At 41.7% G+C, this 12,629-nt stretch overlaps 1 protein-coding gene across 2 annotated transcripts in view; it reads right to left on the bottom strand.

Moving 5' to 3' along the window:
- Window positions 1-79: 79 nt before the first annotated feature.
- The window catches only part of carmil1 (capping protein regulator and myosin 1 linker 1), a 65,467-nt gene continuing 52,917 nt past the window's right edge, over window positions 80-12,629 (bottom strand). The window contains exons 31-39 of one of the 2 annotated variants that reach the window (XM_080788271.1): window positions 11,740-11,999; window positions 11,229-11,347; window positions 8,983-9,430; window positions 8,601-8,643; window positions 8,013-8,180; window positions 7,406-7,543; window positions 5,372-5,524; window positions 4,483-4,625; window positions 80-1,559 (exon numbers count right to left, since the gene is read on the bottom strand). In XM_080788271.1, coding sequence (XP_080644397.1) covers window positions 4,504-4,625; window positions 5,372-5,524; window positions 7,406-7,543; window positions 8,013-8,180; window positions 8,601-8,643; window positions 8,983-9,430; window positions 11,229-11,347; window positions 11,740-11,999 — 1,451 coding nt within the window. In that variant the 3' untranslated portion in view covers window positions 80-1,559; window positions 4,483-4,503. Of the gene's footprint in view, window positions 1,560-4,161; window positions 4,626-5,371; window positions 5,525-7,405; window positions 7,544-8,012; window positions 8,181-8,600; window positions 8,644-8,982; window positions 9,431-11,228; window positions 11,348-11,739; window positions 12,000-12,629 lie in introns of those variants that run through there. The other variant, XM_080788270.1, reaches the window with a different exon arrangement.

The following is a 12,629-nucleotide window of genomic DNA, read 5'->3' as shown; positions in this document are numbered from 1 at the left end:
AGAGTGTGTGTGTGTGTGTGTGTGTGTGTGTGTGTGTGTGTGTGGGAGGGGAGACCTCAAATCAATATCATTCCACCATTAAAATATTTTTATTGATACAAACCAGCAAATAAAAGGAATATTTGACAACTTTTACGTTACATTTACAGGCCATGGCACTTTCCAATACTTTGTGTTTTGTAAACAAAACACTGCATAGTATTTGATTGAAGAGGAATCAAAAGACAATGAAAAATATTTTCCCAGTAAAATGAAAACCATCACCATATTAATGAAATGCATTATGATATTAAGCTCAACAGTATATAGACAAATCACAATGTACTCTTCCTTGATAATAAATCTATTAGTGCCCCCCCCCCCCCAGTTATTACAGTTTGGTCAGATACAACTCATTTATCTTATAAACAAACTAAAAGCAATATAAATGTTAATACATATTTACATAGGTACATAATACATTGATAAGTGCAGCAGCAGCAGCACATGAGAAATTGAAGGCGCTGGAACACAAGAAGCAACCAAATGGGAATACTCATAAGGCACTTTGCTTGATAATTATTAATCTGAGGCAATTATCAACATTAGATTTTAGGCATATATATGCAATATATACTTGGTGTTTGTTGTTATCGAGACTATAGTCAGTGCCTTCGCTGAAAATCTCTGGTAGGCTACTCGGCAAAGTGGCAAACAAGGAATGCGAACACACTGGACCCAAGATATCCAACATGAGAGATACAAGAAATCACCAATTCATATAGATGTGCAGACTCTTAAACGATAGTGGATTTTAGATTGGTTTTAGGTAATTAGATTTTTAGATTTGAAGTCGTGATGTCAGCAAAATAATTCAGTGTTTTGTAATGGCATTGCCTCCTGTCTTTTTGAGTGGTCCAACCACTCCCTCATGGAGCTATGTGTGTGGCTGGGTGGCTGGCTGGGTGGGTGGGTATGAGCACGAAAATAGCATGGTTGTTTTTCACCACCTGTGCGCAACCTAACACACACAAACACAGACGCAAATATTAACTGTATATATGATGATTTCGAGTGTCTCAATACAGTAGTGCACAGTACAGTAGCCTACAGTAGAGGGACCCCCACACAGCAACTCTGTCATTTCTAAACCATTACGGACGTGGGGCGGCTCGCCGGAATCGGCCAGGGCCCCTGGGCACGTTTTTGGATGTTCCGGGGAACCCCCCAGGGACTCCCCGGGGACCCCCCAGAGACCCCCACATTGTAACTCTCTGATTTCTCTACCATTTCGGACGTGGGGCGGCTCGCACCTGCATGCGGCACCCATTTGATGCAACAGGACTCCACATGGGACCTGTCCTGTCGCATGTTGGATGGATGATTTACGATTCTCTGCCTATTGCTATTGAACTTGAACAGTGCAGAGTCGGCAGAAGCAGACTTCGCACGGCTTGGCACAGTCACTTCCTCGCCGAGAGCGCTTCCACATTTGATGTGCTTGGTTATTTAAATGCTTTTAGTGGACGCAATTACGAGTTGGGAGTGAGAACGCCAACACCGCATTCCAGTGTGGGTGCCTGGACGGGACAAAAAAATACCAGTGACATCATTGGCAGATTTTCTTTAAACAAGATTAAAATATATATTTTATTATTTATATATATATTTAGATTTGTATTATCGTGAGAACGATGGCTTTCATTATCGCATTGCAACTTTTCAGGAATAGAACACCTACACTACAGTTTCTATTAGCTTGGATTCCTCCTACGAGACACAGATAGAATAGGAAAAATATAGCTGCAAGCAGCGATAAGGCGGGACCAAGAAAGAAGACAATACGCAATAAGAACAATATGCACAAATAAGACTCACGGGTACCCGGATTTGAACACACAACCTTGTGGTCTGAAGGTGAGAGCTCAACCAACTGAGCTATCTGGACAGTCAGTTATTTCATTGTAAACAGTAACATCATTCAGTGTTTTGGTAACAAGTATGTGTGTCCTCGTTTTGGGCACGTCATTATCCATTTCTACAGTGTTCGATGTTCATGTTTTCACGTACAAACTTCTCTTCAACCGGGATTTCAGTTAATGGTCCATAGATTGTGTGTAGGCCCCCCCCCCTTTGGCCAAATGGAGTAAGAATGCTTTGGCATGACCCTCTACTATACTGTAAAGTGACATAAGCATTATGACACTGCATGTATGTATTATAGGCAGAAGAAGAACTTTCACAATAAAATTTCATAAAAAAAATTCACTTAAAAAAAACGTACGATCTTTTGTCTGTATAGGTCCAAAGTTCACGTGTAGACGTTTTTGTGCATTTTGATCAAAGATCCTGGGAGGAGATACATTCAAATGACAGGTGATCTAAAGGTCAGAGGTCAAAAGTCAGAACACGAAAGTTGTTCGGTATGAGGAAACACATATGTGTATCAAAGTGTCATGAGCTATGCCGGTTCAAAGTTTGCATTTTCAATTGAGTGCTAGGTCATGGGCTTCACATAGTCACCGTTTGGCATGGCCCTCTACCAGATTCCTGCGTTCCGTGAAAACCGACTGCACGGTTTAGTCAGAACTGCTATTCTTTTAATTACTTTTTGGCATTACTACATTAGTGAGGACCGATTACAGTATATGAAGGTAGGTTGAAAAGTGGTGAAGTGGTCCTTTAACTTTGGTTTTATAATGGAAGTCAATGAGGCCGTGATTGTGGCTGGAATGTGGCAGGTACATTTAAAAAAGTAACTCATATTATGTTCTTTTTCAGGGCCCCTCAAATTATGTTAACAACCAAAGCAGTTGGTTAAGTAAGCAATGCTACCAGACAGAGCTGAAAGTTGACAGCAGTTGGTTTATGGCTAGTATCATTTCCCCCACCGAAAGTCATGTCCTTCATTTGCACTTTTTCTTAACACATAAACATCTACTCTAAAACTCACAGCCTCCACGGTATTCTTTTGACTCGATTAACGTTTTATAACTTGATATGGAGATGTAGTATAACAAATCAAAGACCATTCTCTAGTAGGAAACCCCATCTGCTCTGTCCTGTTATGATACTATTACAGTTGTTGACACAGACCATAATGGGTTTAATGTGGCGTCAGTTTGGCCAAACCTGCAGCCAGGGGATCAATTGAGGTAAAAGACACAAGATAACAGATAGCAGACCGGCACATCTGTTTCTATCCAAGATACTTTGTATGCCACATGGTGCTTCACAGCATCAAGAGAGTAGGGATGGAACCCGTAACCTGGCAGTTAAGCCTAATTTATACTTTGTCATACAACCGCTCACCAAAAATCTGTTATTTCCTGTGAGCGACACAAATATTTACAACAAAGTGTACATTGGACTTTCAGAGCCACTACCATCCCAATTAACTAAACTAATACATGGTCAATTGATGCCCGGTCATCTAGTGCAGTGGTTCTCAACCTTTTTAGGCCGCGACCCCCCAAAATAATCATATTTGAACTGGGGAACCACCACCCTGATAAGCACTTGGAATTGTAGAAGTTGAGGCATTACATTTAGGTTGACTCAGTTATAGATAAATGTGGTGAAACTAGACGATCTAGAAGCTCACAATGCCTCACGTTGCAAGGTGCTGTGAGCTTGTAGATAGTCTATTTTCCAAATGTCTGAGACTTATATTATTTGACAATTTGGCCAATGTTTGACCAGTTTTTATTGCGACAGAAGGTCGCATTTACTATGAAAACCGGCATCTCCCATGTTTGATCAGATATACTGTGTACAGTAGCTCATTTTGTTCTCCTCAGCCACAATGCATTAACCTAAATGCAAACACAGAGCGATACACTTCACACTGATATGTGGTTGTCAAACTTGAATAAGTCACAATGTTATCTTTTAGTGGATTGTAAGACTAAAGGCATTATTTATTAAAGAAGGTGGAGCCATGTTGACCTTTGGACACCATGTTGACCGGTGCTTATACAGTAGGAACAAAAAAAGATTTATTTTGTATTATTGGCTTCTATTTATTATATTATTATATTGTGTAAAGAGTTAAAGGGTATTAAATAACTTGCAAAATAAATAATTACAAGCTATTGTACTTGCACCCTTTCAGGCTGTGGCCCCCAAAAGAATCCTCTTTGAACAGGGGACGCCCCCCCCCACCCTGACAAGCACTTGTAGGAGGCGTTACAGTTTGACTCAGTTCCCACAGATGAATATTGTAAAAATAGCAGATCTACAAGCTCACGTTGCGAGGCATATTTATTATTATTATTATTATTATTATTATAATAAAAAGGTCTTACAAGTCCTTAATTGTCACTTTACTGTCCCCTAGGGACCGCCCCAAAATCATGTGGGGAACCCACAGGTTGAGAATCACTGGACTATAAGATTGCAGGGATTTGGATTGCATTGAAAACAGCCCCAAGTCTTCTATGGCCCCCAGTTCACCAGATAATGCAACAATGTGGGGCTTATTATGACTCCCAGTGAAGCTACCGATGTGCCAGCCAGGTGTTGTCACACTGAAGGGACATCGTCACTGGAGTCATCCTCAGATTTATCCACTGGCCTGAGATCAGCAGCGGGGTCACCCTCCTCTCCTAGAGGGCTTTCTGGGTCTGCCAAAGATGGAGGCCTCACTGTGTGCGAGAGAGAGGGGGAGGGGGGGGCCAGAGTATCAGGAAAATAATTCAAAACCATGTGTAACTTAGCTTACTGTACATGTATACTATATGGTATATGGGCAGTTTTTCATACCATAAATTATATTCAAACTTTTCATACAATTTGGGTTAAAGCTGCATGTAACTTTTTTAATTAATACAATGTAATTTTGTCCAATGGTGGGGGGGATAAGCGTGGGGAGGTGATTCACGTGCATTCGTGTGCATGTGCGAGCAAATCTTTTTTTTGTTTGTTTTTACTATCTTTTTGACCTAAATTGATCACAATCAACGGCCAATAGACTTCCATATAGGCCGGGGAAACCGAGTTGGCCAATCACAGCGAGGCTTTTCTAACTGCGGTGGGATCATAATAACGCAGCGTGGACATCCAAGCGGAAAAAAAACAACAAAAACAGCAACTCAAAGTGGGGGGGGGGGGGGCTGACATCACAGATCTGTGAGAGTGGGGGTGTCGCGTCGTACTCACCATATATGGGTGTGACGCCCATGGGTCAATGGTAAAAATGTCAGCACTTGGCAGGAAATTTGGTAAAAATCTCAGCTCTATTAGCTCAATGGTATCGGGGTAGAAGAGGAAAGTTACTTAGTGCAGCTTGAATGAATACCCTCAGTTTAATTAATGACCTGTAAATGATTCTCTGTGTACTTGTCAGACCTGTGTTAGTGCCATGTAAAAAGGTAACATGAGATTCTCTAACCGTAGGCAGGCAGAGACTTGGTGCGTTCACGGTCGTCGTCGCCAGTAGGAGGGTTGGGTGATCTGTTCAGAGAAGACCACTGTCTCCCAGCAACAGCCTGATTGTCTGTCTCACAGGGCGGGTCGAATGGGCTGCCATCTCCTGTCAACTCGACTGCATGAAGAAAAGAAAAACAGATCACAGAGAGAACAAAGCATATTGTGTAACACTGAGTATACCGGTATATATAAAAGAATTATAATTAAATGGCACTTCTAGATCATTTGATTCGATCATAAAAGTAATCGTTACTATAGTCGCTAAGAAAATAATCGACAGTTGCAGCACTAGAGTTAAAAGGGTTGTCCATTACACTTGACTGTATCGTCATGTGTCCTGACACTACGACTCTTGTTTACTATAATTAACTTTAGTTTGTTCCCATCTCCAGTCAGATGCCCAGTGGCGAGCGGGGTGGGCATCAATCACACTCTCGCAGACGTCGATTCAAGAGAGAAGTCGGCCCCTGTTAAATTGAGCGTTGTCTATTTGACTATACTTAAATGTAGTGGTGGTATTGTGCTTGCCTGGTAGCAGTGGAGCACATTATATATATCACTATCACATTCATGAACTCACATTTTTTTAGCGTTGTTATAACAGATCATATATCACTGGTATGATTAACCACTTATAATCCATTAAAACCAGGAAAGCATCTGTGTCATTTTAGATTTTTAGCTAAAAATAAATATTGTATACGTGTAATGTATCCCCAGTTCACTGCTTTAGTTGAAATATTACCCCAGTCTGCCGTTTTGTATATGTACCCCAACTTTGTCAGGTGGGGTACTGGCTCAGCTCTCATAACCACATGCTGGTGCTGTGTGGTGAGCAGAGGCTCTGTGATTTGAGCTGTTTCAAACCAAGGTGAAATCTGTGCACCTCATCGAGAGCAAACAGTACCACCGGCGATTGGGCTTGAGTCTGTCCTCCAACTGGCCGGGTGTGCCGGGAGGCTGCCTGGAAGGCCACCATCTAGCGTTCGAATGTTATTCCATTTACTTGCATAATGAGATGACAACACTTTAGTGTTGTCATTTACATTTACCTGGCAGGCGTCACCTCTGTAATTTAATTAATTAATCCATTATCCAACGTGGTCTCTTTGGACCGCTTCAGAACATCTGACAGTAGCCTGTGCATACACCTACTGTACAGTACTTGAACGGGTGAGTGTGTGTGAGAGAGAGCGAGCGAGGGTCACACGTGTGGGAGGGTATGCCCAATGAATGTGTGTAAATAATATTAATTTTGAAGTGCGTTGTAATCACTGTCATTTTATTGTAGTTATTTCTAAATATTCTTTGCAAAGATTTGCCAGGGGTAGGGCTCAATAAGCACTGTTTCTCCCTGTCCCTTTTTCCAGCATCTTCGACTCTTTATTATGTTAAAAATGGCACTATGCACAATGTATGCACTCTTTTTGTTGTCCAAAAGAGCTGGAAATAAATTAACTGAACTGAACGGGTCACACAATGGACCACTGATTTGATATGCATCCAGCCAGGGTCATTAATTATCATTCCTATGTTAATTCACGCTGTTGACACTTGGCAGCTTTTGAAAGCATTGGTAAGAGGTGAACCTGGTTGTTTTTGGTCGATACACGAAGAGGATGCACTCTCATGGGCGCGCATGCAGCTGCACCCAACTAGTCAAAGGCTCTGAGCTATTGTGGTGTGGTGCTCAACCACGCCCAACCACCGGTATACCCCTGGTTGACCGTGCACCTGAGAAAGAATAGAACTGGCACATCCACTGGACGGCAGGTGCAGGACCAACAGTGGATATGGCAAAATAAGAAATAGAAGTTTAGTCTGCACACTGTAACTTTGTAAAGCTCCCAGTCAAGGCTTTATTATAGATTAACCTTTTCAACAGATTCTGATTAAGACTCTGTGTCTCCCTCTACCTGTACATTTACTGAAAGTGCCTGTCTGTGTAGCTGGCCAGTGACCATCAGAAACACTGGGAAAAGAGACTGAAACCAACCATCCAGTGGTGAGGTGGTTCCCCCGCTGTTGCTACTGGTGCTCTCTCTCTCCTGGTCCGATGGTGCCCTCTTCAGGCGGGGAGCAGGAAGTGGTCCTTTGGCTGACGGGCTACCAGTTGGACTCTCTGAAGAGTCGTCTTTGAGAAACAGACGCGCGCGCGCGCGCACACACACACACACACACACACACACACACACACACACACACACACACACACACACACACACACACACACACACACACAAGCGCAAAGCAGTTATCTCACCATGGCTAATCAACAGCATACAGAGTATTTATTAAATGATGTACTGTATAATGTACACAAGACGTCCACAACGTAAAGTAGCTTAATACATTTTGCAAACCAACTGCCTACTGTGTGTAAATGGAGCCAACATTCTGAACGTCAGTTTTTGAAAATGTTTCGGGAAACAATAGTGAAAATAAATAATAAATAAATAAATTACTTTTTTTTTAAAGAAAAGGTGAAAAAACACGGGATCTTTACTTTACAATAACAGGTCTGGTTATTGCAGAAACACTGCAACAGACCAATAGAACACATAACAGATATGTGTATACAGTATATCTATGTGTAACCCTACCCAGGCTGTAGGTGCTGGTGGGTCTGGGGCTCAGGGGCCCGGCGGGGCTCAGGGGTCCAGAGGTGCGGGGCCCCAGTGGGAGCTTGGCCTGAGGAGGAGGAGGGGGTCTGGGGCTGACGCTGGGGGGCTTGGCCCTGGGGACCGGCTCTGGTCTGGAGTCATCACTGTCTGTCGGTTGGTTGACACAACCAAGTAGGACGAGTTGAGGAGACGAGAGGACGAAGGAAGAGGGGGGAAAGGTCACATATAGATGTATCAAAGCAGTGGGTTCCAAACATTTTCATGTCAAATAAGCCCAAATTGATATTTATTTGGCTGCGGACCACCAAAGCTTTGTGTCAGGGACCCCCCATTAGGAAAAGTATTCAAAATGTTTCATAAACCATGAATTCATAACGCACGCATGCCACGACATGTTGTGAGCTTGAGACCTGCACTTATCCAAATAAGCTAAAGTGGTTAAAATACTTTTATGCTATGTTAGATCATGTGGCTGGGGAGCCCCTAGAACTACCTCAAAGACATTGAGGTAGTTGCATCATTGTGCAAATAAATAAACTACAATCTGGAGTTTTTAAAGTAACTCACCTGCATCACCATCCGTCTTATCCAGAGAGGAGTTGGATTCAGACTGGAAAATAGATACAGTACAAAGCTTATGAAATTTAAGTGTATGATTAATAGTTCATGTCAGTATTCATTTGCAATAATTCTGCAAACCTCTTTGCATTTGCTGTCCCTATTCAGGATATAATATTTCCTTTTTTTAAATTATTATCAACCGCATATTAAGTGATTGTTCAGATGAATCAATTTAGTCGATTATAAAAAAATCAATTAGATTTGTTGATCAAACTTCACTTCTCGATCATTTGATTAATAGTATTAATAAAGTAATCGACAGAATAATCACTAAGACAATAATCGATAGTTACAGGGCGATGTCTTTACTTTCTCCACACCACCTGACCTTGTGTGCAGCCATTTTCTCCTGCTTAGCCCTCATCTCCGCCAGCAGGTCCATGCCCATGATAGGCACCCCGAAATGGTGTGGCACATGGGGGCCTGCTTTCTCCTCCTCCTCCTCCTCCTCCTCCGTAGGCTCAGCAGAAGTCACTGCAACCTCCGGTGGCTCGGGGTGATCCTCGGACGGCGCCCTGGGGAACTCCTGGAGGGGGGGTTCCACGGCTGTAGGCCCGGGACTTTTCACCGCCGCCTTGGGGGACGTGGGCATCGACTCCTCCGTCACCTCGGCTACTGGAGGCGGAGGAGGATATGTGATGGAGGCTGCTCCGTGGCTCTTCTCTGAGCGGGAGGTGCGCGACTTGATGAGGTTGAGGAAGCCCGACTTGCGCGACTCACGTTTCTTCTCCGTGGTGTCCTGGCTGCCAGAGGAACAGCCTTTCAGGGTGGGCCGTCTAGAAAAGAGGATAGCACAAATTATATCAGGAGGTAAAAAAATAAACATTCTTGATTTAGCATTAGCATTCTTTTTAAATCAAATTGTAATCATAGTGATGTCATGTTAGAATGTGAGAACAACTCATAATGTAATAACTGCTCATAATGTAATAATGTGTTACATTATGAATGAACACATAGTGATGTAATAACTAATGTAATACATTTTCATAATGTAATAATGGCCCATATTCATTACCTCTGTTGACAAATGTACAGTATCATGTCAGTAACATGGCCAGTATCTGGACTCTGGAGGTTACTTCAGTAACCATGGTTCTTTAAGAAAATTTGCATAATGGTTCGCCTATGGCAGCTGTGTCCAAAGCGCGGCCCGCAGGCCAAATGTGGCCCTGGGGCGACTTTTATACGGCCCACAGCTTCATACCTGAATTGTATTATGAACAGTATGGGACATTTTTACATTAAGGTTTTTAAACCCTGGACATTTCTCGTGTATAATTTGTCAGTGTTCCTTGCATTTTTTTATTTTTTATTTTTTTACCTTGCTTGCTTCATTACATTTGGCAATGAAAAAAGGCAGAGATACACTTTTTGATCACAGCACACACCTGACAAAAGACCATCGATATTAAATATTGATGATGATAGTTAAATAGAATCATTTAAATCCGAAGCTAAATTATGTAGTTGGCCCTTGGGTGTTTTAATATTTTCTAATATGGCCCATTTGAAAAAGAGTTTGGATACCCCCGAGCGCCTGATCCTTGGTGGGATCGCAGATAAACTCTTAATAGTATCAGTATCATAACAGTATAAAGTCAGTGTCATGTCCGTATCATGGCCAGTATCATGATCAGAGGATATATTTTCGATCTGGTCCGTTTGTTTGTTTTAAGTCAGCAAGATTTGTTTGTTTTATTTCAAGAGAAACAGTGTTCCAAGCAACATAAATCCTTTATATGGTTCCAGTGTAGAGCCATTTATTGGAAAAAGTAATGTTTCTTTAAAATAAAATAAAGATATCATAAGATATCATGTGGTTCAAATTGAACAGTGGCACACTGATTTTAGTCTTGTCTGGTTTGTGACAAGTTATACAATACATGTAAAACTGAATTGGACGAATATGATGCATACATCATTCTGAACTCTATAAGGAGTAGGATAATAATGTTTAAAAGTCTTTAGTAAATTAGCATTAAAGACAGACAATAAAAATAGCAACATTTTGAAAATAAAGTCTACATCTGTCAACAGAGGTAATACATATGACAGTGTAAGACTTTTCTCAACTATATGGGCCATAATAAAGTCTACATTTGTCAACAGAGGTAATAAATATGCAGTGTAAAACCTTTCAGTGTAAGATTGCCTTCCAAAGTTTGCAGGATTGGACCGTTTAGAACAAAATGCCTCAAATCATGAACACAGCGTGACATTTCCGGGAAATTATGCACACACATTCCCACTAGGCTGAGGAAGTAATGCCATTTAGATTTTTTCGAATCAGCCTCATGGTGGTGCTATAACAAGCTAATTCATGTTTTCACCTATAACTGCACCGATATGTGTACAACTTTACAACCACCACACGACAGATTATCGCAATATATATATATATATACATATATATATATACACACACTCCTATACTACTTATATTTCTATTTATTTTATTACATTATGAGCTGATTATTATATTATACGTTTTTATTGCATATCAATTATTACATTATGAGCCGTTATTACATTGTGAGTTGCTACAATGTGTAAAGAGGAGACCAGTCTCACTTGAAGCTCAGTTTGTTGTTGACTTTCTTAGTGTAGAATTCATCCAGGCCTTCGTCCACTCTTCCCACGACACCGTTATGCTGGGGTTCCTGTGACACCAGGCTGCGGTCTGCTGCCCTCTGCAATGGCAAAACACAAGGCAAAAGGAATGACAGCAGGAACCTGACATGAAATAGTTTGAGAACCACTTGATATAGAAACATAGGTTTTTCAGAAATCTGTCATGATAGAAACTGGTCTAAGGTCTCAGTGGGGTTAACCCATTTAGGCCTGTCTTCTAAATCCTCCAGTTTTCTGAAATAAATATTTTCACGATTTTTCAAAAATAGCAGACCTACAAGCTCATAGCGCGCCACCGAGTGGCGCGCTACGAGCTTGTAGATCTGCTATTTTTCAATAGCTAAATTATAACATAATGTTTAAACCACCACAAGGGGTTCCCGCCCAAAATGGGTTAAGTATCTTGTTTGTACCTTGTATCTCAAAGCTGTTAGTGATGGCGTGGACTTACGGGGGGGCGGCTGGGCTTGGTCCTCTTCTTAGGTTTAGGGCGGAGCTTGGTGTGATGCTCCAGCTTCCTCACCTCCACGGTCGGCAGCTCTCCGAAACTGACAGGTTTCATGTCCGCCGGGGGCGGAGGAGGGGGCAGGTCTCCAAAGTAGGACGACATCCTGGCCAATGGCTGTGCAGCGGGAGGGGGAGGAGGCGGGAGCGGGTCCTCCACGTGGATTGGCACCTCCTCCAAGGCCTTGTCCAAGTCAAACTCCATCTCTGTTTGATGGGTGGAACGCGCCGATCACAAGGAAACGTTCAATTATTGTCAACATACAGTATATACGTTCATCGTGAGTTTTATAACCAGTACAACAGTACATTGGGCGGGAATGGCTAGTACAAGTAAAAGTATTAATCCTGCAATGTACATATACTCTATTACAAGTAAAAGTCCAGAATCCAAAATGTACTTGAGTAAAAGTGCAAATGTATTGGCATCAAAATGTACCAAAAGTAGAAAGTTTTCATGTTCACAATGCTCACAATGTGTCGCATCACGTAGTACATCGGCTATTTGCAAACAGCGGAAATGTATATAGGGATGAAGTGGTTAATGCATATTTTGTAAGTAACTAGTAACTAAAGTTTAAAGAGTAAAAGTAAAATAGCCTATTTGCCTTTGAGATGTAGTAGTGGAGTAGAAGAAAAAAACTCCAGTAAAGTAAAAATACCTCAACATTTTACTAAAGTACAGTACTTGAGTAAATGTACTTGTGTTACTTATGTTACTTTACAGTTTACACCACTGCACCCAAGGAAAGTATGCTGTGCAGATATCCAGGGCTGATAACACCACTCCACAAAAGTGGAGACAAATATGGAGCGACAGCGACCCAAATAATGACT

This window comes from Protomyctophum bolini (genome assembly GCF_963924005.1).
Source record: "Protomyctophum bolini genome assembly, chromosome: 17".
NCBI classification, from domain to species: Eukaryota; Metazoa; Chordata; class Actinopteri; order Myctophiformes; family Myctophidae; genus Protomyctophum; species Protomyctophum bolini.
Note: the sequence above shows the minus strand (reverse complement) of the source record. Positions and strands in the feature narration are given on the sequence as shown.